Here is a 25,214-nt window from a genome sequence, read left to right on the forward strand (position 1 = left end):
GAGACCCGGCGGCGTGACGCATTCACCCTCACGCCTTCCTCCGCGAGACCTTTGTCTGATTCATCTCGAGGCGTCGTCAGGACAAATGATTCAGAAAGGCATAAGCAGGCTGGTGATTTCTAATCCCAGCGGGAGGCGCAGCTGGACTGGTCTTATTCTGTTAAATGATCGAGGGTGTCTTGGTTCTAACATCTGTTCTTCTGGCCCCAGAATCTGAAACACAAACCTGCTTTATTAATGAAAACAGGCTTTGAAGATCAAGCCTATTAGAAGGTGCTAGCTATCTGGTTGCAAAAGATCTATTATCAATCTACCAAGAGTTTACAGTGAGCTTAAGGACTGCCCATTGCGTACATTGGCTGCTTTCATTACTCTGATTTGCTTGCTTCTTATTCAATGGCTTGCCTTATCCAGCTTGTGTTGTCCCTCCTCTTGAGCATTTATCCTATTTACTTGTGTCCGTCCACTGCTTATTTATTAGGGAACTAACTTTTTTCTTTTCAATTGCAAACTCGATGAGACTGAACGTGTTTTCCACCCGTTTCTCTTGGGTGTGCTTTTCTTCCCCCCTCGCTCTCTGTTAATGTCTAACCCCTTTGCTTCTCCCCTGCACTGCTCTGTGCGCTTTCATCCCCCCCCCCCGTGTTTCACTGGTTTGCACTTGTGCTTCTGAGGTGTCCACTACCCTCTTGTGCTTTATGTACTTCTTTTCACCTTCTACCCCCCCCACTCGCTCCTTCATTACTTCAACCAACAACAGTGCCCCCTTTTATTAGGTCTCGCCTGTCGATGCGCATGCGCATCGAGCTTGCGAGCCTATTGCGGCCTAAACAAGCTTTAACTAAGAAGCAAGGAATCGTGGCGATTCCTTGCAGTGCCCGTGACTTTTAAGCTCAATGCGCATGTGCATTGAGCTTAAAAGCGCGTGCACAGCCGCCCGCATTCCTCCGACACCTTTGAAGTGAAGCTTAGCTTCACTTCAAAGGCCCGGCTTCTTCACACCCACATGCCGCTCTGCCCCGCTCCGCCCCCTCCCCTGAGTCATCCTGCCTGCCCAGACTTCTCCTCCCCCCTAATTACATCCCGCTTTCACTTGTTTTTTGTTCCGACTCGACGTGCACAGCTACCCTCCCCCCGCCCCCTCCCGCCACGCAATGCCGAGAGCTTGTTTGGAGCTGCAAACAATCTTGTCATCTGTTTTGTTTTTATGGGTCCCCGTCTAGGCTGGCGTTTCTAAAAGGCTGACTTGGTTTGTTTTCCTTCGGTTAATAAACAAAATAAAAGTAGAACTACCTCCATGCTGCTTATGCTGCCTCTTAAATAAGGTCTAGCTGCTAGGGCTTCTGCTTTCAGCCTCTACCCTCTTCTAAATAGTGCCTCTTAGAGCGTGTCATACGGGCTCGCTCCCTCTGACAGCATTCCTTGCATCTCTTAAAGGGGCAGAGACAGCTAGCGTCTTGCAACCCGATTCGTTCCGCGGACGGGACTCCAGCGGAGCTAAATAACTCCCTAGTGCCAGTTCAATTCACAGTTGCGTCACATCATTCATCACATCATTCATAGAAAGACTTGTCTTGGAAAACAAATGCGTCATATCATTCACAGAAAGACATGTTTGGGAGAAAAAAATGAACCATTTCTAAAAGTTTACCAACTGCTTTGCTTGTGGCATGCCCAGTTAAGTTTCAACGGAAAAGAGAGCGAGTGCGTGTGAACTGAGCTTCCGAACGTGAGCTAGTGATCGTATTCTCGAGTCATTTATTTATTTATTTTTGCGGCTTTATGAAGCGTGAGCATTGCCAAAAGGCGTTAACATGCTTTACAAAGAAGAGAAATAAATTATAATGAGTGATAATAGATGAGCGATAAGGAGGTGTCGAAAATGAATCTAAGGCAATAATCAGTTTTACATTTAAAAGTAGTTAAATATATGGGTGCAGATTTCATTGAAACTTAAATGAACTGTTGGTTCTAATCGCAATTCACATATCAACAAAACAATAAATGGTAGATGGCGATAACAAGATGACAATTTGAGGGAAGTTAAGCATTTTAATGTAATCTCTTCAATCAAGCCACTTCGTCTAATTCATGACATTGCTGATTTAGGTCAATGACGACTTAACGTCATTTTTTTTTTCTCCCCCAAAAGATATTTCACAAATCAGCAGCGAGTTGTTAGGGGTACAAAGGAAATCTTCACACTCTTTTTATACACTTCACTTTTGTGCTAGAAATGCCTGGATTTGACAGACACCTTCCATGGTTTCGTGTAGTGTTTGCTGTAGTGTTATATTATGTTGTTATATATTTATACAGCGGGATCACCAATTCCTTGGCGTCTTGGCGCTCTGTTCAAACCCCAGTCTGCAGCTGTGATTCATCCATCACAGTTTCTGCATTGCAGATTTTGTTGCACGGCCACATTGCTGTGGATAGGTGATTTGGCATAATAAAATCATGTTTTAAAAATATTATTTTATTCTGTGCCAATTGATTGTAGTTTGCACTCGCCACAGGCAGCACAGTCACACACCCAATGCCACTCACACATGCAACGCCACTCACACACGCAACGCCACTCACACACGCAACGCCACTCACACACGCAACGCCACTCACACACGCAACGCCACTCACACACGCAACGCCACTCACACACGCAACTCATCCACGCAACCCCACTCATCCACGCAACCCCACTCATCCACGCAACCCCACTCATCCACGCAACCCCACTCATCCACGCAACCCCACTCATCCACGCAACCCCACTCATCCACGCAACCCCACTCACACACGCAACGCCACTCACACACGCAACGCCACTCACACACGCAACGCCACTCACACACGCAACGCCACTCACACACGCAACGCCACTCACACACGCAACGCCACTCACACACGCAATGCCACTCACACACGCAACGCCACTCACACACGCAACGCCACTCACACACGCAACGCCACTCACACACGCAACGCCACTCACACACGCAACGCCACTCACACACGCAACGCCACTCACACACGCAACGCCACTCACACACGCAACGCCACTCACACACGCAACGCCACTCATCCACGCAACGCCACTCATCCACGCAACGCCACTCATCCACGCAACGCCACTCATCCACGCAACGCCACTCATCCACGCAACGCCACTCATCCACGCAACGCCACTCATCCACGCAACGCCACTCATCCACGCAACGCCACTCATCCACGCAACGCCACTCATCCACGCAACGCCACTCATCCACGCAACGCCACTCATCCACGCAACGCCACTCATCCACGCAACGCCACTCATCCACGCAACGCCACTCATCCACGCAACGCCACTCATCCACGCAACGCCACTCATCCACGCAACGCCACTCACACACGCAACGCCACTCACACACGCAACGCCACTCACACACGCAACGCCACTCACACACGCAACGCCACTCACACACGCAACGCCACTCACACACGCAACGCCACTCATCGACGCAACGCCACTCACCGACGCAACGCCACTCACCGACGCAACGCCACTCATCGACGCAACGGCACTCACACACGCAACGGCACTCATCGACGCAACGGCACTCACACACGCAACGCCACTCACACACGCAACGCCACTCACACACGCAACGCCACTCATCCACGCAACGCCACTCATCCACGCAACGCCACTCATCCACGCAACGCCACTCATCCACGCAACGCCACTCATCCACGCAACGCCACTCATCCACGCAATGCCACTCATCCACGCAACGCCACTCATCCACGCAACGCCACTCATCCACGCAACGCCACTCATCCACGCAACGCCACTCATCCACGCAACGCCACTCATCCACGTAACGCCACTCATCCACGCAACGCCACTCATCCATTTGCAAAACGAAAAAAGTTAAACTCTTCTATTGCGAGACCTATTGCATTTTCAATGCTTGTTTTTGTTTACTATTGCTGTGAATGTCAACTTCCATATTCGATCAGTCATTAAAAATGTAAATAAATGGCACCCGAGTCACTAAGCAAATGTGCGCCTACGTTCTGACACAAATAAATCAGTGGAATGACACGCCCGCAATAGCACCTTTTGTTTTGAAACATCCAACACTTCCAAAACCAATTGGTAAAAGCAGTAGGACAAAAAGACGAGCTCTATTGCCTTTGCCAGTGCTTGTTGTGCTGGTCATTTTACTGGCATTTTGGGGAATGCGTGAGGTTGGTGAGACAACCATGATCCCACTCTGGTGATGCAACTGTTGTAGATTTATTTTCAGTGTTGCAAAAACAACAAGCTAGTATACCCTCTGCGTTTGTTAAACTTCATCAGAACCTGGCCATTATTCATGAAACTCACAGCAATAAGCATGCCGTTGTTGCCATGAGTTTGTATGTTCTAGTAAAACAAACTGAATTTGGGAGCAGTTAAGCAAATGTCTTGCATACACATGCCCTCTAAGCAGGAACTAGATTTGACAGAAGCAAGTGATGGTCTACGCGGAGTAATCGTCCACACTGACTTTGTGGTACCCCGTAGTTACAGATAGGGAGCGTACCTGTGCAGAGACAGGTACGACACTTTCACACACTGCAATGTTTCAAAAACGTTATATTTATCATGTAGTCTGCCTCCAGTTTGCTTCGTATTTAATCAGAACCTGTCAACTTATTTGGTGTACTCTATGTAGGGTCTGGCCCTTTATGTTGGTAGCCTTTTTATATTTTATGCATTTATTTTTGCAGTTATGTTCCATACCACTTGTGTGTGGTACTCTGATACACCCACCTTTAAGTTTTTCTCCTAGTTTTTTTTCTCGCTATCGTTCACTTGTCCTTAAAATTATCATGTTTGAGTCCTTTGTCCAAGTGAAGTAAAAAAAAATATGTTTAATTCCCGACAGGTAAAAACCTTACAGATGTATCCATTAATGTGCAATTGTTTGTGTTCTTCTTGATCATTGCTAAAAATGTTTCTAAGGACAATTGATGATGAACATCTGCTTTGCACCTTTTCTGCAGGCAATAAGTAACAAGGACCAACACAGCATATCATACACACTGTCTCGCGCCCAAACTGTAGTGGTGGAGTACACGCATGACAGTAACACGGATATGTTTCAGGTAAGGAACTGGAGGAAATTTGGCTGCAATGAGTGTCTTTCATTTGTGTTCAGCTCATTTGTTGCAGTGTCCCCAAAGTTACCACGATGCTACGATATTATGTACGAGCATGAGATTTTGTGCAGTATGCAGCTGCGAATTGAGTTGCATGGTCAACCCAGGGAGCCAATCTGAATTTGCCAATGGTAGGAACCGAGCTATCCTTGGACAGAACATCCGTGTTCGTTTCAGTACAGCGTTTTGTCATAAAGTCATCATCTTTTCGAATTAGAGACTGTTTGTACAAAACTTATGTTTTGATTATTGAAATGCATTTTGCGTGGTATACTGAACATTGGATAACACATGAATTTTTCAATGTGCCTATATTATTACTGACCCTCATGAATTCAGTTTGACTATCACCAAAGCACTGAATGTGTAGTTGAATTCATATCACAAGAGGACCTGTTCTGTTCATCTTGACAGGATTATTTTGAATTTCATTTATTATGAGCTAATAATTAACGTTTATGTTGCTCTTTTTTGCTTTTAAATATTTGAGGTGATCTTTCCTAAATCAGTTGCCTCTTAAAATAATCCATATTTATTTGTTGTGAGCTCTGGTAGGACTGGGTGGGTCTAGGATTGCATTATCGCCGAGCAGGCTAAGAGTGAAGGTTGTAGTTGGATTTCCTGTCTTTTCATGTAGTTCAACAATTTCTGGTTGCTAATTTGTCAGTCTGTCGTGGAAGGTGAAAATAATATCAGTGGTCTTATTAGAGGGTACAACAGTGAAGAGTGCCTGTGTAGCCTACAATCTTCCCCTTTATGCACCTGCTATATAGCTAAGGCTCACACCCAAACTATTTTCCCAACTCCGACATCAATGCCCCGATATTCCATTTAAATGTGCACATCTTATACTTATTATTGTTTCCTGTGCCATCCCTGTCATGCTTCCACTCCAGTGCTGTGCTTTATTTCCGCTCCTGATACTGCCGCCAGTGCTGTGCTTTACTTCTGCTCCTGATATTGCCGCCAGTGCTGTGCTTTACTTCTGCTCCTGATATTGCCGCCAGTGCTATGCTTTACTTCCGCTCCTGATACTGCCGCCAGTGCTTTGCTTTACCTCCGCCTCCTGATACTGCCGCGCTTTACTGCCGCCAGTATTGTGCTTTACTTCCGCGCCTGATGCTGTCGCCAGTGTTGTGCTTTACTTCCGCTCCTGATGCTGCCGCCAGTGCTGTGCTTTACTTCCGCTCCTGATACTGCCGCCAGTGCTGTGCTTTACTTCTGATACTGCCGTCAGTGCTGTGCTTTACCTCCGCCTCCTGATACTGCCGCCAGTGCTGTGCTTTACTACCGCCTCCTGATAATGACAACAGTGTTGTGCTTTACTTCACTCCTGATACTGCCGCCAGCGTTGTGCTTTACTACCGCCTCCTGATACTGCCGCCAGTGTTGTGCTTTACTACCACCTCCTGATACTGCCGACAGTGTTGTGCTTTACTTCACTCCTGATACTGCCATCAGTGTTGTGCTTTACTTCCGCTCCTGATACTGCCGCCAGTGTTGTGCTTTACTTCCGCTCCTGATGCTGCTGCCAGTGCTGTGCTTTACTTCCGCTCCTGATACTGCCGCCAGTGTTGTGCTTTACTTCACTCCTGATACTGCCGCCAATGTTGTGCTTTACTTCCGCTCCTGATACTGCCGCCAGTGTTGTGCTTTACTTCCGCTCCTGATACTGCCGCCAGTGTTGCGCTTTACTTCCGCTCCTGATGCTGCTGCCAGTGCTGTGCTTTACTTCCGCTCCTGATACTGCCGCCAGTGTTGTGCTTTACTTCCGCTCCTGATGCTGCCGCCAGTGCTGTGCTTTACTTCTGATACTGCCGCCAGTGCTGTGTTTTACCTCCACCTCCTGATACTGCCGCCAGTGCTGTGCTTTACTGCCGCCTCCTGATACTGCCGCCAGTGCTGTGCTTTACTGCTGCCTCCTGATACTGCCGCCAGTGCTGTGCTTTACCTCCGCCTCCTGATACTGCCGCCAGTGTTGTGCTTTACTACCGCCTCCTGATACTGGCACCAGTGTTGTGCTTTACTTCCGCCTCCTGATCCTGCCGCCAGTGTTGTGCTTTACTTCCGCTTCCTGATACTGCCGCCAGTGTTGTGCTTTACCTCCGCCTCCTGATCCTGCCGCCAGTGTTGTGCTTTACTTCCGCTTCCTGATACTGCCGCCAGTGTTGTGCTTTACCTCCGCCTCCTGATACTGCCGCCAGTGTTGTGCTTTACTTCCGCCTCCTGATCCTGCCGCCAGTGTTGTGCTTTACTTCCGCCTCCTGATCCTGCCGCCAGTGTTGTGCTTTACTTCCGCTTCCTGATACTGCCGCCAGTGTTGTGCTTTACTTCCGCCTCCTGATCCTGCCGCCAGTGTTGTGCTTTACTTCCGCTTCCTGATACTGCCGCCAGTGTTGTGCTTTACCTCCGCCTCCTGATCCTGCCGCCAGTGTTGTGCTTTACTTCCGCTTCCTGATACTGCCGCCAGTGTTGTGCTTTACCTCCGCTTCCTGATACTGCCGCCAGTGTTGTGCTTTACTTCCGCCTCCTGATCCTGCCGCCAGTGTTGTGCTTTACTTCCGCCTCCTGATCCTGCCGCCAGTGTTGTGCTTTACTTCCGCTTCCTGATACTGCCGCCAGTGTTGTGCTTTACTTCCGCCTCCTGATACTGCCGCCAGTGTTGTGCTTTACTTCCGCTCCGGATTCTGCCGCCAGTGTTGTGCTTTACTTCCGCTCCGGATTCTGCCGCCAGTGTTGTGCTTTACTTCCGCCTCATGATACTGCTGCCAGTGTTGTGCTTTACATCTATTTCAGAGATCGCTATTCTCTGTTATGCTAGGGGCCCAATAACAGTCAGACTGAGGTCCTGTATGTGTCTTCATTCTGTGGTCCCTGAAATCTTGGAGCAAAGGTGCAGGGTTGTAAAGTCTGCCTCAATAACGGGTCCCAAATACCTGCTTCAGCTGGGGACTGGCTAAAAGTACTAGGGTCCTCCCTGCCGCAGCCTCCTGGGCAACGAAGGGTGAGGCCCTCAAAGCCCAGTCTAGGTCACAGTAGGCGGACGCTGAGGCCAATCGCTTTGTCTTCAGGAGGACTCCTTATCCTGTTGCTGTGTTGAAGTCTGTGCTCTTAATTAATGCATTGATTACCCTCCCTGGCTCTGTCTCCAACTGCTTCGACATGGGTAAATGTATAGGTTAGAAAAGGTATGCGCGAGAGTTCTCATTGACACTGGGGTAAGTGGCCAAACGCAGCCTCCTGCGTCCCAGAGTACATCTCAACTTGCAGTGTTTCCAACCTGTTGCCTCTTGCCCCCACCTCAGTACTACCGCCTTATTTACTCTGTTCCACTACGCTGTCTTTCACCTGACCCCTCCCTTCTGCTATTCAAACAGCTAATTCTGTCTATCCACAATGCATAGTTCCACCTTGCGAGATGCTTATGCTTTGGGGAGACCCATAAATAGTTGTTGTCTTTTTCATTCGCCTGATCTGGTCCCCTCGTTCCTTATCTCGGTTGCTCATGTAACAATAAAAACCTGGTATAAAGTCTGGTGCAATCGTGAAAATAGATCAACAATGCACTCGAACACACTAAAAGGCGATCCACAGTCCTCCTACAAGGAGTATCTTCAATCATCTTTACAGATCACTAACATGGCATACCTTTGGCAGCGGAATCTCCCATTTACTTCTTTTCTACAAATACTAAAGAAGGCGGCAAAACAACACTCACTAATGGAGGATAGCGCAATGCTATGCAAGCAAACCCATGCGTGGATGGTCTTGCAATCATACGCAAAATCGCGAAAGCCAAAAACCGAGCACAGCCCCAATATACGTACCAACTGACCAACAAAAGTCAGTAATGTATTTTAATTGCCAAGTACATCATGAATCAAAACAATCCACATGGCCATTGTCCCTGCCAAAATGTAGTACATTGACCGCTTTAGCATTACCAAATGTAATGACTGATGTTTTCACCTTTTGAGGATGAAAGTTGTGGGGGAAGGGCGTTTGACCTTGTTGGGAACGTGTGACCTGTGCGTCACATCAGATGTCAACCCCTTGCCTCACTCGCTGTGCCATTGCTGGCATATACGTATGTATGTCGCATAGGTAAATCTGGTACTACCAGTCTGTGGGAGCGGATATTGCTGCATATCTTAGTGGACATTATGCAAATATCAACAGGAGCCACATGGCTCCGTTACATTGCTGGAGCAGCTTTCCTCTCTCCAGTCCAAGGTCACTTCCATTCTTATCTTGACGAATTTCCCCTGGAGTCTAACCTCTGTTCCTTCCACTGTTCTCAAGTACTGCAAACAAATGTCAGGGGAGAGGGGAGGAGGGCAGGAGCTTTCAGATCGCGGTGCTTTTCAGACGGGTGGCAGATGTGTGTGTGTATATATATATATATATATATATATATATATATATATATATATATATAATTACACCCTACTTTACTTTTTCTCCGTGCATCACGTGAAGAGCTCGTTTCATGTGTTTGTATTTTTATATTTTTTATGTTTTAAGTTTCCTTTCATTACAGTTACTCGCCATTAGGTAGCACTTGGAATTCCCGAGCAGGCCGATTTTGCACCTTTGTGTTCCTGTTCGGGTTCTGTTCGGTGAGCATTCTATTAAAAAGAGTCCTCTCTGGAAGGCCAGGGGAAGATTGGCATTGAAAAACAATCCTTCAGGACCAGTGTGGCTTTTCCACCTACGTTTACCCTAGAAACTCTTGATCCATGTAAGCGCTGGAGCTGTAAAGCCCCATCTGTTCTGTATGTATGCCCCTGTTTCCGAAGCTTTTTCTCGTTGGTCTTCCTGGCCTGATTTCAACGGAAGACGCCATGGGTCCGAGTTCAGTTGCACACCTTGTTAGATTTGCCCCCGTTTTTTCATTCACGTTTCTTTTGTCCTTCACCACCAGTGTCTGGGGTGCTTCCCAGCCCGCTCTTGGCTCGCTTTGACCCGGGTCAGCGTATCCTCGCTGGGGCGCACCATTAGGAAAGGGCCACAGTGCAGAATTATTGCTTCCGTAGTACAGCTCCCTTCTCTTTGAAGGAGGTTACAAGGCTGCTGCGTTTCTACCGTAAGAGTCAATATAGCAACCCCTACCCCCACCTCTGAAACCTCCTTGGGCTCTCCATGTCACTGCAGCCAATCGCAGCGAGAGGCATATTCGAAAAATCCCTCAAGGCCTTACAAGTTACATCCGTAGCCTCTGCTATTCGCAGCGCTTTAACCAGTGGGTAATAGTAGCGTCCACAGGAGGAAATATAGCAACCTTTGGTGCCTGCCACTCGAAGCGCCCGGCACTACGGTGCGATTACACAGCAGCACAGCTTTCGCAGGCCAGGAAGGTGCAGCGGCTCCGTTCTCAGAATCACTGAAGCATGTTTGGTGCACCCTGCAACACTAGAACGTAAACGCTAGGGACATTCCAGCACTGTCCTCAAGTTTCGGAAGAGAAAAAAACCCCAGAGACTTTTGGGAAGTTGTATTTTATATACCTGTCGTGCTGAATTGGAACTGGTGTCTTCAGGTTCCACGCTTCCACCTCCGTGTATGTACCCACCTGACTAGATGTGCCCGGGCTTCCACGGGCGTGACCAACAGCGCAGAGATTCCCAAAATGAAAATCTGGGACAGGCCATAAACATAGAGGTAGGACTAGACATTAGCAGTGATCGCAGTCCACAGAAGGACCACTCGTTAACAGAAACCGGTGAAGGAGACGAGTGTTCGAATATGGGAGCTTGTGTGGTAAATAACACAAGAGCATTAAATGCACGTTTATAATGTATTATCACCCCTGGAAGGTAAATGGCCTGCTTGGGGTGCAGCATGATCACCACCGGCCCTGCGCAATAGGACGAGCCAGAGAGACTTCAAGTTTAGAAAACTTTTATTAGTCCGAGCTAATGCGCAGCACTTCAGACTGCGACACCAATTACAACATTGAAAAAACACCAGAGAAAAGATAGCACATTTGAATAAAACGACACAAACTTTAAGAAAGTAAACGCATAGCTTCCACAAGCAGTGGAGCAGCACATTGAGGTATCCAATGGGCATGAATGAAGAGCCCTGCTGGAGGTCTCCCCTGGGGTGGGATTGTTTCCATAGCTAGAGCACCCGGTAGCTGCTCTGCAGAACCCCGACTAGAGGCGCGTTTAAAATGTAGGGTCGAACCCTTCTGAGCAGGTGTTGGCTGCGGTGAACCCGGTGGGATTGAGAGCTGAACCCACACTCCAAATACTCGAGTCTCACTCTTAATGTGCGAGACTTGAGGTCTGCGTTTCTCTCGTGTACCCCAGCACCTGCACACGTCACCCCGTTTTTAAAGAGCCCTGCCGCCACCTTCTGAGAGAGGGGTCGATGCAGAAGCTTTATATATATACGATAGTGAATACTGTTTCAAAACTCTCTGGAAATAAAACAGGGCACATATATAATTAGCGGGATTTCCCGGTACTGACGTCTATAACCCGGGATTTTACAGGACTCCTTAATGACCGTTTACCGAACATTACGTTTGTAAGGGAAACTATTCGGAGTTAGACACATTTGCACCTCCTGTGCCGAGTTACTCTTTTTTTCTGTTTCACGTCATAATTTAGGTGTGCAGAAAGCGAACACTGAGTTTCCAGTTCTGCAAACATTTACATTTCCAAAGTCACTATTTCATCCGACTTGCTCCCTCTTGTGGCCTTTAATAGAAAGGCACCTGCTGGACACCGGAAAAAACTTCCCTTTGTAATCTCGTCAACATCCATATTTCTCGAGCAGCATGACGCATTTATTGTGCTTTACTACACAGCCAACCTCCGCTACAACCTTATTGCTGCGTGGAAGCCCTGGGCCGGTTTCAAAATAAAGCAAACCAGCCCCGCACTGCCGAACGCTGTGACTAGAAATTCACACTGGCGGCATTGTTGGCTTATTTCAGCCCCTATCAGAAGGCAACTTAGCCAGCAGCCTACGAGGACCCCCTGGTCGCCCCTGTTGGAGTTAGCCTCTGTCACCCAGTCAACCTGGAGCTTGTGCGTTTTTAATTCGATTCAGAGATATTCGTCAGCCCTGTCGTATTTTCATTCAATCGTATTTGACATTTGTGCTACTTCTTCGAGGTATTTGTGGCTGTTTTTGTGACGTAACGCTGTTAAAGTCTCGCGCTTCTGGGAAAAGGAATAGTTCAGTCAGTTTAATTGTGTTTTTAAAACTGACAACGCAAAATTTTCTCGTACTCTAGAGGGGTAACTTGACTGTCTACTACACCTTCTGATTCAGTCATTAATTAACTCCAAATGTGCCTGTGGAGTGGATACAAATAGTTCAAGGTAATTTAGTTCAATTCTCTTTATTCACTGACTTGCTCCTTGCATTTAGTATTTAGGTTCGTTTGTGTCCCGTGACTGCACTTTTTCCATATCCAGTCTTTCTGATTCATCACCGGTGCACTGGAATAAAAGAATGGGCTGCAACCTTTCTTGTATATCACATGTGTACATTCAGTCTCATACCTTTACCATTAGCAGTGCCCCCGCAAACTGAAGTGTAAAATGGCATCGACTTTTTATGTCTGGTATTAGTCAAGGCCTTTTAATTTTTCTAAATCGTGTAGTATACTTATAGGGGGCTTTCAGCCAGCCTTCTTCATCCATTGGTCTGTTATTGTCATTCACATTTTTCTGCTGCCCAACACAGCATTCAGTAGGGGGCAGTAAGTAAGCCCTCTTCAGCTATTGGCTAACTTTACTGTGAGGGACATCCTCTTGGCTTTTCACAAGGAGTACATCCACACCTAAAGTAGTCCACTTCAGTGCCAAGAACTATTAAGGGAATGTGAGCTTTTTAAGATTCATTTTGTTTTGCTTTTAGCCAGTTTTTTTTTTCCATTTTAGATTGACGAGAGTCCGACCGCTTAACCAACAATAAACATTTTGCAAAAAAAATGACAAAACAAAACCCTCGCAGAAGGCTGTGACTAGAAATTGGCTTTGAAGGCATGGCTGAGTTATATCAGCCCGTTCAGAAAGCAACCCACTAGCCAGCAGCTCACGAAGACCCTGTGGATGCTACTGACCGGCAACCTCTGTATAAAGAGATTTAAAAAAATAAATGACAAAACAAATGAAGCCTTGACCAAGCAAAAGGTTAGCAGCCAAGGCTGCACATTTTAATTTTGGATTTTTTCCCCCCTGTTTCTTTAATTCTTTTCATTTCCGGATGACTAGAGCCCGGCCTCTTTCACAACAATAGTTGAAAAAAATAAAATAAAAAATAAATAAAAAAAACAAGCATTGGTAAAGCCAACCCACTTGCTGCCAACTAGAATGTGGCCTAACGGCTAGGGGGTTCTCTATCTCAAATCTAGGTAACCGGGTTCAGGTCTCGGCAATGACGCTCACCAGCCTGTGATTCTGGGAAAATCACTTAATCTCCTTGTGCCTAACAAAAATGAATGTGTCCTTGTGTAACCCAATTGGCACTCTGAAACCTTGGTCAAGTTAGTGGTATTCAAAACTCCCGGATTTGTTTTTTTTTGCCTTTGCCAGTGCGTGTTCCCTTTGGTAGCTTTTTTTGGTCTGAATGCCTTGTGTCTCCCACATTTCTCCACTGTATCGCATGCAAAAGTGTATCCTTTTGATGCTATAAAGCAGAGGTTTATATTGGCAGGTTGCCGTGACCAGCACTTTCTAGGATGGCTGTGAACAGTATGTGAATTCAAGCCTCTTAGGATCATCTGTATGTGTGCTTGACATTGGGGCGCTTACTTCCGGCAAGCATAATACTTGATGTTGCATTGAATTGGCTGTGTACATCTTGGGTTGCGTCAGGGTCTGCGCTTGCGTGATTTTTAAATTCCTCTGATGGAGCTACTGATGTGCAAGCAGCACTTTCTATTTGAGAGTGAGATTCTTCTAGTAGCGTAGGTGTAGTTGAAGGCAGGCCATTTCCTCTTTTCTTTTCAGCAGTTAATGTTGTGTAACTTGGAATGCCCTCTATACATGTCCATTACAAAGGCCTACCACTTCCCCGAGCTTTGAATGTTTGGACCAGCTTATACTTTCATTTTAGAATCTAAAGAGTGTGGCACATTTTTTGAAGTTGAACAAAATACTCCAGTAATTAGTAGGGGGAATGTGTCAGTTCTCAATCAAGTGTTCTAGCCCCTGCTATGTTTTATGTAAATAATCAGTCCATTAGAACACTCACTTGGTTCCACATGCCCAGCATCGACCTGTTTTGAAATCAAGTGTTGGTAAAATACAGAGCACCTTGGTTTACAGCGACAGCTGTATTAGTGGAATCGCCAATATACAGAGGAATGAAGGGCATTTGGTAAATGGAACAGAATGTTGCTATTCGAATCCTAGCTGCTGCTTTTTGGCGCAGTCTGCTTTCAGTGAACCTTTTTAAGGTGTGTTCATCCCCTGCTCACTGTGTATATCATTGTTTGACTAATTATGGCATTGGCATTCCAGCCCCTGCCAAGAATGTGTGCTGGGCACTGTCCTGAACCTTGCCTGTTTATAAAGTTCTGTGGGTGTAACCATTTAAGTGCGAGTTTAGAAAATCTGTATCTCATACATATTAAATGTTTCTTACATTATTGATGAAGTGCCTGGCGGCCTTTTGATGTTTGCCATGGCAAGTCTTTTTAACACCAGAAGTACGTCTGATGAAATACGAAAACTGTGAGACTGTCTGCTGTCTTTTGGCAGTCCAAGTGTCGAACAGAGAAACAAAAAAGTTCTGATTGTTATGCAGGGGAGAACCGCTTTCAGGACAAGAACCCTCACTCACCTGGAGGCGAGTGAAGCGCTCAAAGTGAAACTTTGTGTTTACAAGTAGAAATTATGTAACTTTTGAAACGTAAATTGAATGGATGAAGATGCAGAAATCTGTCAGCACTACAGATTTTTACTTGTAAAGGGCTAGATTTGGAAACCCATGTACCCAGACGAGGGGCTCATGGTCGCCATTGAAGGTGTATTTTTGCTGGGATTCATGAACTTTTCGAGTGAATTTTCTGACCCCTTTAACTTCCAGGCAAGTTTGTCGTACTTCCAGGCAAGTTTGTCGAACACCTTGAAGGCATAAAGCAACCACAAATATATAAAACAGGGGAGTTAATTTCTGACGTTCCCATCTGTGTCCCTGGTCTTACTTTCTTGTATTCCAAGACCGTTTCAATTTAATATTTGTGACTTCTTTGTTGATTATTTGCTGCATGCTTTCGTGTCTCCATCTATGTAAAGAAAAATGCATTACATTTTCTTCCTGATAGCCCCATTGCCTTTTAAATCATTCCATCCAGTTTATTCCGCTGAAAAATCTCATCTTTGAAAATTAACTCCTGCCAGTCTAAATATCACCAGTTCTACTGAGAGGTAAACATTTTCTGCTTGGGCCCAAGTTGCAAGAACTGGATTAGATTATTTTCTAAAAAAGGATTTGATTATGCACCGATACGGACTTGAGAGAAGGATCCAAACATTGCCTTGATGGAGTATAAGCCTGTTTCATCCGAAGCACAAAATAAAGCTGTTTGAGAACATTTTGCAGTCTGAACCTGTTCTGCACTTGTATGCTGTGACAGATCCCTCCATTTTATTATAACGTGAAGGGCAAAGACCAGGTCATGCTCACTTATTTAATTGCCTCCCAGTCCACAATGGCATATCGGCCTAAAGAAATATGATCCGGTCACCCAATCCTGTGAACTCCCATTGCTCCGTGGTAGCCTCAACCAACTTTAAGGTCATCTACTTCATCCACAAAGCCATCACGACCGGCGCCCAGGCCTATCTGGCTGGCAAGCTCACCATCGCAAGTGGCTCGCTGCATATTCAGAGCTAGATTACAATCAGATTGTAGGACAAGCAGGTGCAAAAAAAAAACTAGACTAAGCAACAGGTCTTTTCTGCCTGCACACAAAGGATCTGGAACAATATCTATATCCATCAGAAACACTCCTGCCAACCCCTCTTCAATTTAAGAAAGCAGAAGACCTGTCTCTTTAAAGAGCACTTCTTCACAAGACAGTAAATAGTCCAGCCTTACTCAGCCACACCGCCAGGAGGCCTCGAGTCACAGTCTGATTGTATCCCTGCTTTCCTGTGGGGTGCTCTGGTGCCGTCTTTCTGTGTTCTCGCTATTCAAATACCACAAAAATGCATATTCCGTAGACGCACTCTTAAGATTGTTTAGTCCTCCATCTGGCTTGTAAGCACAGTTGCAATTAGTAGAAAGGAAGTGCATAATATGCGGACAATGGAGTCCAAGGGTTTTTTGCCCCTCCAGTCTGTCCAGCTTTTCACTCCTTTCTGCTATCTCAAAACCCCTTCTCTATTCCCACCACTTCTGTTGGGGAATGCTGCAGTTATTACATTACAAGTGGCACAATATACCTTCAGACATGACAAACGTTTAGAATGTGTCTGTTCAGGTTATTGCAAGAAGTTTATCATGAGTTCCAAAGACCAGACTTGCGTGCTATTTGGGAATACCTTTTAGCTCTCCTTTTGTTTAAAGTTGAGGTACCAAATTGGTTCAACAGAAGGGTGCCACTATACGAAGGGGGCTAGAGTGTGTTCTACATATGCTTTCATATATGGCACTGTGCACCCCATTCTGGATCTCAGATCTTTTGAATTGTTTGCAGGGGATTTTTACCCTCTGTTGTACTTTTTCCATATACTTGTTCCTTCTGTTGGATCATGTCGGCTGTTAGTTAGTTTTGGTAAGGTCCTTTTCTGTTTTCTCTGCTGTTAGCCACGCTTTCCACCCACTCCCACACTTACTCTGTGGTATGAACGAAAATAGTTTTTTCAATGTACATTACTTTCACCGTACCTACGAAAGCTAGAAAGGTTGCGCAGACCTCATTTTTTTTCGTTAGTTCTCTGTCCTCTTGTACACTCTGTGCTGGATTCCTAAAGGATGACTGGACATTTAATAGGGCTAATTTGTCCTCACAAATGTGCGGCTACATTATGTGAATATGTGCATCCCAATTAAAAAGGTGATTGACTGTTGTCTGTCTGTACAGCGTGATGACCTCCTATGACTTGTTCTCGTCGGAGTTCCTATGATCCGTTTTCCTTTCAGTAATGAATGACATTTATCTCGGTGTACGTTTCCTGTTCCTTGCATTGCCCCTAGTCTTTGCTCCTTCGCCATACCCCAGTGTACACAACGTCCCCGTTTGCATAGTGTAGGGGAACAACAATTTCTAAGATGCGTAATGTCTGATTAATGATGTGGGGCTACACAGTGTCTCTCGGCCCCCTCTGCCCAGGAGGTCAAGGGAAGACTCTCCCCCTTTGTCAGAGCATGTAGCTTGGAGACGAGTGTCTGTGCTGGCAACGCATGTCACTTCCAATTATGGAGTTCGCTGTAGAATTGAAAACAAGCAAACCTCTAGCCGTTCACCCTGGATGCCCTTGTGCACCTGTTCCCTGGCTGTATGGATCGTATACAGTGGTGCCGAAGGGCCTGTCGGTTTTAAGAGGTGCTCATAAACCGCTACTAGGTGAGGACAAAAAAAGTAATCCGTAATTGAGAGCTGCTAAAAAGCAGGCCAAATAGTGTTTTTTTCCACTTGAAATGTAAAGTATGCAGTTGGCTTCTCGATGTGTGGTGTGAAAATCATAGCTGCAAAAACTACCATAGCGGTTCTCAATACTGCACAAAGATACCAACGCAAAGGGGCCATCGAGGAATCGTTTCAGGTGTGTGCCATGACATCCTCGGCATGTTAGTTTAAAACGCCCGGATCGGCTGCGGTTACTGCGCAGCGTAGCTTTGTCGGGTCAGCAGGCGCGTAGAGATGGTCTGCACTGCGCAGACGTCACGTGCCACGCGGACACTGAGCCTGCTGGCGCGTGGTGCAGTGCTCCGGGGAAATGGGAGGACTGAGATTTAGTTGCAGCCGCGAGCCCTTTCTGCATTTCAGCAGAGAGCTGCCGTGTCAGGGTGGTCATTAGGTAGATTGAAGCTGGTTGTTTATGTGCGAGGGAAGGAAGCGGCCCGAGCTGAGGTTTCCTTTCCTTGGCAGTGGCCCTTAACGTTCCGACATCTACTAACGAATATCCAACCCGAAACCAAGCGGGTGAGGATTTCTGATCTGAGACCTTTCACCAGCATCTTTGGTTCGTGGCCTTTCAAAGAACATCGTTTTGCAGGGTCCGAGGGGAAAATGTTGGCGTGTTCCTTTTGTTGGTTTTGCTGGCTGCAAGCTTCATTTAGAAGAGTGCTGATATGAAGTACACATATTGATTGGCATGGGAAATTCACTTCTAATTTACCACAGAGGCTTTTCCAATAAGGAGTACTTTATACGAAATGAAAAAAAACAATTAACCACTCTTCATTGAACAGTTTGGTTCAGTAACGATTTGATTTTATGACAATTTAACCCGGTGATCCCATTTCAGAACCCATGCACCAGTAAGCTAGGCCGCAAATGTCTTTCCAGGACTGACGGAAAGAACACCGCAGGTCTTGTTGGTGCTTTGGGTGTTTTAATTTTATTTGAAAATAATCTGTTACTTCTAATACATGCAATAAGGCAGGCACAGCAATTCTATACGTTTTCAGAAGTGGTGGTGTCACGAAAAACAATGTCAAAGTCTGGTGAAGGTGTGATCTAGTGCTTGAAATCCAGCTTGTGTAGTCAGTAAAACCACTGGGGCTCTGTAAGCATACATCTGAGATATGGATCTTTAGCTAGTATTGGTCTATTGCTGAGCCTTGGTTTGTCATGTACACATTATGCTAGTTTGGCTGACCAAAGTCTTGAACAGTACAGAGTGTGCATGAGGGTACTTGAAAAAAGTTGGTGGTGCGTAATAATGTGACTAATGTTAGTTGGCTGTTATCGATTGTTTGTGTAGAAGAGCAGTGTGATTGAAGCAGTTAAAGGATTATGTTTGGAAGTTATCACCAACATCGTAGGTTTGGTTTTTGCATGTCCGGAATTATATTCAGTTTTTCTTACTTTAACATATGATAAATGGACTAGAGTTTTAAATAGTATTTTTAAGACATATTAGTAATCGGTATTCGGTTTGTAATTCGTTTCTGCTAATTACATTTTCGAGTTGTACAGCTCTATTCTAGGGGACGATGTTTTCCAGTTGGCTGGCCAGCAGTAATGTTTGACTTATGCCTGCTGTAACCATATACAGTTGTCTATTTGTATGCCGTTATAGAGGAGTCTCATGACTTCCTAAGACAATGTCTCCCAACTAAGCTTTGTGCGACACTCTGAACTGAGCAGTAGTTCGTTATAAACTGATATTTTACAGTTGTGTTTGCCTAATTTTTAGAAATAAATGGAATCATTATTCAGATTTGTCAGCTTTCCAAGAGAGTTTATTTTAATACCTATCATAGTTTAAATGAAAGTCCTTTATTTGTATATATTTTTTATCCTGCAGTGTTCCAAAAAGTTATGATGGACATTTATATTAATGCCTAAAAACAGGCTGCGACCAATGGGTGTCGCAACATTGTTGTCAGCTGCACTCTGAGAGGCGCAGGAGCTCTTATACATATAAATTGGCTCCCTTAGCTGTGATTTTCAGAAAAGCTTTGCATGGCTCTATACATAAATATATGTCAGATCATCGATAGTCAATAACGCCTGCATGTCTGTACAATTGAGCATCAGTGCTCATACTCGCAGTACGAAGTACATTTTGAAAAATGTACTTTATTTCATTACTTTTTTTTTTTTTTGTAATAAGCATAGGTGACACTGGCCCTTCCTGCCTGTTTGCGGCAGGCCTGCTAATCCCACCTTCACATTTGTGTTGGCTGCCCCATTTAATATCTAAACGATGCTGCTTGTTAGGTACTCATGCATGCTGTGTATTCCAGTGGGGAAATCAAACTCTAGGTATGTCATTCTTGCATCCCAAGTAAAAAAATCACTTCATCCTAACAAATTAATGCTATTTTCTGTTACCAACGATTTGCAGAGCTTAAATGTGCATTGTGTCTTTGTCAATTGCATTAACAAGGACGCACTTTAAGCCTACTTTTTGGAATGAGGCAGCAATTTTGCTTCTTGTATTGAAGCATTTTTTGTCTTATTATCTTGTCACCATGACAAATGAGTTTGTCACACATCTGAATTTAGTATTGAAAATGAAAAATTACCTGCTAAGATGTTTATTTCTAGAGTATTGTGTATTAGGTTGCTAAACAAACATCTGATGCATGCATTGTTTTCAAACTGAAAATTAATTTTCTGTATTTGACTGCTACCTGTATAATCGTCGATCCCCTGGAATGAGTAAGCGGTCACTAAACATACAGTGATGCCAATCATAACTTCTCCTGCCACTCCAGAGAATCTGTTAAATAGTAATAAACTTTAGTCCATACCTTTCATCTTTAGCTAGTCCTGCCTTATTTGAACAATAACCTTCATATTCATGGTTTCATAAAGTACACATTTATGGACTAGGGTTAAGTTTCATGAGGTTTGTTTGTGACTGTGTATTATGTATGCAAAGTCCCTCCCAATACACACAAGCACAATTTCATAGATAGATAACTATATATTATAAAATATAGCATGGTTAAGCCCTCTTGGTGAATGTTTGACAGTGGTCTCAAAGTTCGACAAAAAAAACCTGTGAATTATTGTTCACAGCACTTTTATTGATAGTTTATTTAGCTTCACTGAAAAAATAAAGTTAAACACAGCATTGCGGGAGGTCTCTCTTTCTCACTCCCTCTCCCTCTCTATTTGGTTTAGATGGTCAATGGGTAACTATTACAAGACAACTTTGGGTAAATAGTAGTAGCATTCATCGGTGGTTTGCGAGTTTTGGGGTATTTTTGAATGTGGCTTCATCTATATTTTATCTTTCTTTAGCTTATTCCTACATATTGAAAAATGCAATTTTAGATTCTAGACATTATTATATGACCTAAAAGAACTAACGCCCGTAGCAGAAATTTTCAGCAATGTACGAAGATGGGCTATGTTTTTCAAGTTAAGGTAGTGATTTACTTAATTACTAATATAGATTTGTATTTAGTGTGACAAAATCTCCCAAAAATGATTGTAAGGTTTATTTTTGTATGTGTTGATGTTGAATAGCGACGAAGCAGTCAGATTACACTTAAAGTGAACATTAGTCTGATAGCTGGGTCATTTTCATAAATCTAGAGGTTTGCCATGTGGTGGCAGGTCAAATCTCTAATTGCCATTAATGATTTTGTTCTTTCAGACCACAAGGATAAAAGAAAATTGTTGGTTACTTGATTCTTTGCATCTAAAAGAGACCTGCCCATGGCAGTTGTGACAATCATTTACGTTTTAATGGGATCTGAAAGTCTGTCCCGAAAAGGCCACTGATTCCTCATTCGTATCTAAAACTGTTTTTATTCAAATTGGAGAGGTCTTTTAGTCTGTTTCAACCCTAACCCAAATATACCAAAGTGAACGATACCCGGAGTACATCAATGTGAGAACCTGGATTGTCTAAGCTTAACCTTCAAAAGGTACATGGTCGACATCCTTCAATAAAATCCCAGTCTTCTGCTGTGAAATGCTGCCCTTTCTAGCCCAGACCTACTTCAGTCCTGGTGCCAGCTGGAAAACAATGCAAAGCCGTTCTTATCAGTGAAACTTTGGATTAATTCTTTGCAGCCTTTAAGCAATTCCTCTTGCTGCCTCATTTGTGTGTAATATATTTGTGGCAAAAAGTGTCCAGAGGTTTGCTGTCAAAACAGTGCATCAAAGCACTGCATTTGCTTTCAGATCCTATGTAAATTGTCTTTTATGCCTTTAGGACCCCGTAGATTGGAAACGTGATATTGTGAATGTCATTTATTGGATGGTGTTTAGAGACGAGTAGCGTTTAGAGCAGAAGCGCATGACCTGCATTCTGTGTTGCTTAATCCCAAAGGGACCACACAGTGGACACTCATTTTGCTTTACCAGCTCCTGCATCATGAATAATTTAGATTTTAGATGTTGGGTTATCTTACAGTGTAAGGCTTGGTTATTAGATCTGTGGAGCAGTCTTGCCGACATGCGCCCCTCATGGAGCTTTGCAATCTAGTTTAATATGGACATTTGGACAAACCCTTGTCTTTCTTAGCAGTCGGGTAGGTAATGTTAAAGAACGTAACGTGGCAGAAACTCTTTGTTCTCTGTTAGTGCCTGAGCTTTTACCTTTCTGCCTGGTTAGATGTGACCTTGGTGTTCTAATTTAAAGCAGTGGATGTTATGTTATGTAGCATTCATATAGTACGTCAGACTCTCCACAGTGTTTACAGGCAAAACTTTGTGTATGGTTGGAACTTGTCGCTGCTGTTAGCATGCTCATTTTTAGGTCGAGCTTGGGCAGCGCATGGCTGCTCTGTGAGGCTGTATTAGAGTATGGCCTTGAAGCCCCGCCCACTCTCCACCCATATTTGTCATTGGCTTGTGTCATTGTCCTTCGTAAATGCTGACTTCTGATTCCTTAATAGGCTTGTTAGTCCCTCCTTAATGCCGCCTTGTCTTAGTTTGTAACCTCTCACGAGGACTCGCCCTTTTACATCTGTTACACAGTATGTCTTATTTAGTCTGTGTTAGATCTGGGGGTCTCTAGTTGGCAGAGGTAGGTACCACTGTCCAAATAGGGACCCTTGCTTCTAGTCAGGGCAAGGAGATAACCCTCTGAGATAACCCCTGCTCACCCTCTAGGTAGCTTGGCACGAGCAGTCTAGGCTAACCAGAGGCAGTGCGTAAAGTATTTGTACCAACACTCACAGTAACACAGTGAAAACACCACAAACTGACTCCACAACAGTTTAGAAAAACAAAGGTATTTTAATCTAAACTACACAAGACCAAAACGACAAAAATCCAACATACACAGTTCAAGAGTATGGTTTCAAAAGGAGTTCTTACGGTTGCGTTAAAATTCTTAGGTTGCGATAGAATTCTCTACGTTGCGATAGAATTCTCTACTGATGCGTGAAAAGTTCACAGTTGCGTCACGTTTACTCACAGTACCTTTTAGTTGCAACAAAGTTCCAAAAGCAGAAGCTGGTGCGGTGGAAAACAAGCGATGCGTTGCTCCTGAGACCCTGGGGAGGCGATGCGACAGCCCCGCTGCAGCAGCGGGCGTGTTGCGACGAATCCGGTCTGTATGGGGAGGAAGGCCACTTGTATGGATTCCGGTGCGTAGGTTCCGTAGGAAGTCTGTTCTCGCAAAGGCACGATGCGACGATCTCGTAGGGGCTGCGACGATCTCCGGGGCGACGATGCGCGGTCCAGCGGGGATCCTCTCTCTCGCAGCTCCTCGATGCATTGATTCTGCGACGATGCTCGCAGCGACGTGATGCGGTCCGCAAGCAAGCGGTGCGGCGATCTCACCCAGCGACGACAGGCTCTGCGACGATACTCGCAGCGATGGTCGATTCTCTCGCACCGGTCTGGTGCGTCCCGCAAACGAAGGATGCGACGTCTCTGGCAGCGGCGTCAGGCGCTGCGACGATCTCGATCTCCGTAGCGGCGGGAAACTTCTTGCACTGTCAGGGATGCGCTCCGCAAGCGAGCGATGCGACACTTTTCAAGTTCAAAAGTCACTCAAGCTTAGTTTCAAGCTTCCCAGCTCAGGTACAACTTCCAGAGGCCCCACAACTGGATCAAGCACTCTAGGAAGGACAGAACTCTCTCAGCAGAGTTCAGGGAAGCTGGGGGTGAAGTCCTTTTGTTCCTGGGACTTCAAAACAGGGAGCCAGCTCTACTCAGGCCCTTGGAGATTCCTTCAAGACAGGGGACACAGCTCAGCAGCAAAGTCCTTCCCCTCTCCTTGGCAGCAAAGCATCAGGTCAGTCCAGCAGAGCAACAGCAGGACAATCTTCCTTCTTCAGTTTCAGCTTTCTCCTTGGCAGAGGTTCCTTCTTGATTTCCAGGATGATCTAATTTTCTGTTGTCAGGGGTCCTGTACTTATACCCCTAAAGTCTTTGTTCTCTCTGTGCATGTGGGCCCTGAGCCCGGTCTGAACCAGTTATGGGGTTTCCTGAATACTTTGTTTTGCTGGCTGCTTCTTTCATTTCAGAGTGAGGGGCAGGGTCCTCAGCCGCCCAGCAGGGGGGTGGAGCCAGCATTGTGGAAGGCAGGCACAGCCCTATTCAGCCCAGGTGCTAACTCCTCCCACCACTCCAGTTGCAAATGCAGTCATTCAGCATAGTGCTGACTCATCCAGCCTCCTGGGGAATTCCCCAGCCCCTGTCACTCTCGAACCAGACAATCAATACACAAACAGGCCCAGGCACACAGAAGGGTCAGACATGAGAACAGCAACTTTCTAAAAGTGCTGTTCTCAAACACAGGATTTAAAAACAACCTTTCCTAAAAGATGTGTTATTAAATTCTGAGTTCAGGGATACTAGATACTTCGTCCTATCTTGTTCCTATGGAAAGAAATGCTGTTAACCACTGTAGCCAGCATCCCCCATGTTAACCTATGGAGCAAGATAGCCTTACAGTAGTGAAAAACGAAAATGGCTGCCATTCACTACCAGAGCATGTCACCTGCACTAGTACATGCTCTACCTTTTACATACACTGCACCCTGCCCAGGGGGGGGTACCTTGGGCCTTCCATAGGGGTGACTGATGTGCACAAAAAGGGAAGGGTTAGGCCTGGTCAGTGGGGACACTGACCAGGAGGACATGGCAGTTCTAAACTGCCCATAGGCACTGCAGTGGCAGGCCTGAGACATCATTTTAGGGCTACTCCTGTGGGTGGCACAATCAGTGCTGCAGGCCCACTAGTAGCATTTGTCATCACCAGCCCTGGCACACCCAGTGCACTTTACTAGGGACTTCATGGTGATACAAATATGCCAAACATGTATATCCAATCAGAATAACAATTTACATAGAGAGCATATGCACTTTAGCACTGATCAGCAGTGGTAAAGTGCGCAGAGTCCTATTGCCAACAGCCACGGGTCAGGAAAAATAAGGGAGGAAGAAGCAAAAAGTTTGAGGA

General features: G+C 45.3%; 1 protein-coding gene across 4 annotated transcripts in view; it reads left to right on the plus strand.

Annotated features, from left to right (window-relative positions):
- The window catches only part of PELI1 (pellino E3 ubiquitin protein ligase 1), a 272,271-nt gene that overhangs the window by 230,491 nt on the left and 16,566 nt on the right, over window positions 1-25,214 (plus strand). For all 4 annotated transcript variants that reach the window (XM_078649426.1, XM_078649428.1, XM_078649427.1 and 1 more), the window contains one exon: window positions 5,038-5,139. In XM_078649426.1, coding sequence (XP_078505552.1) covers window positions 5,038-5,139 — 102 coding nt within the window. The remainder of the gene's footprint in view (window positions 1-5,037; window positions 5,140-25,214) is intronic.

This window comes from Lissotriton helveticus, chromosome 6, assembly GCF_964261635.1.
Source record: "Lissotriton helveticus chromosome 6, aLisHel1.1, whole genome shotgun sequence".
Taxonomy (NCBI): domain Eukaryota; kingdom Metazoa; phylum Chordata; class Amphibia; order Caudata; family Salamandridae; genus Lissotriton; species Lissotriton helveticus.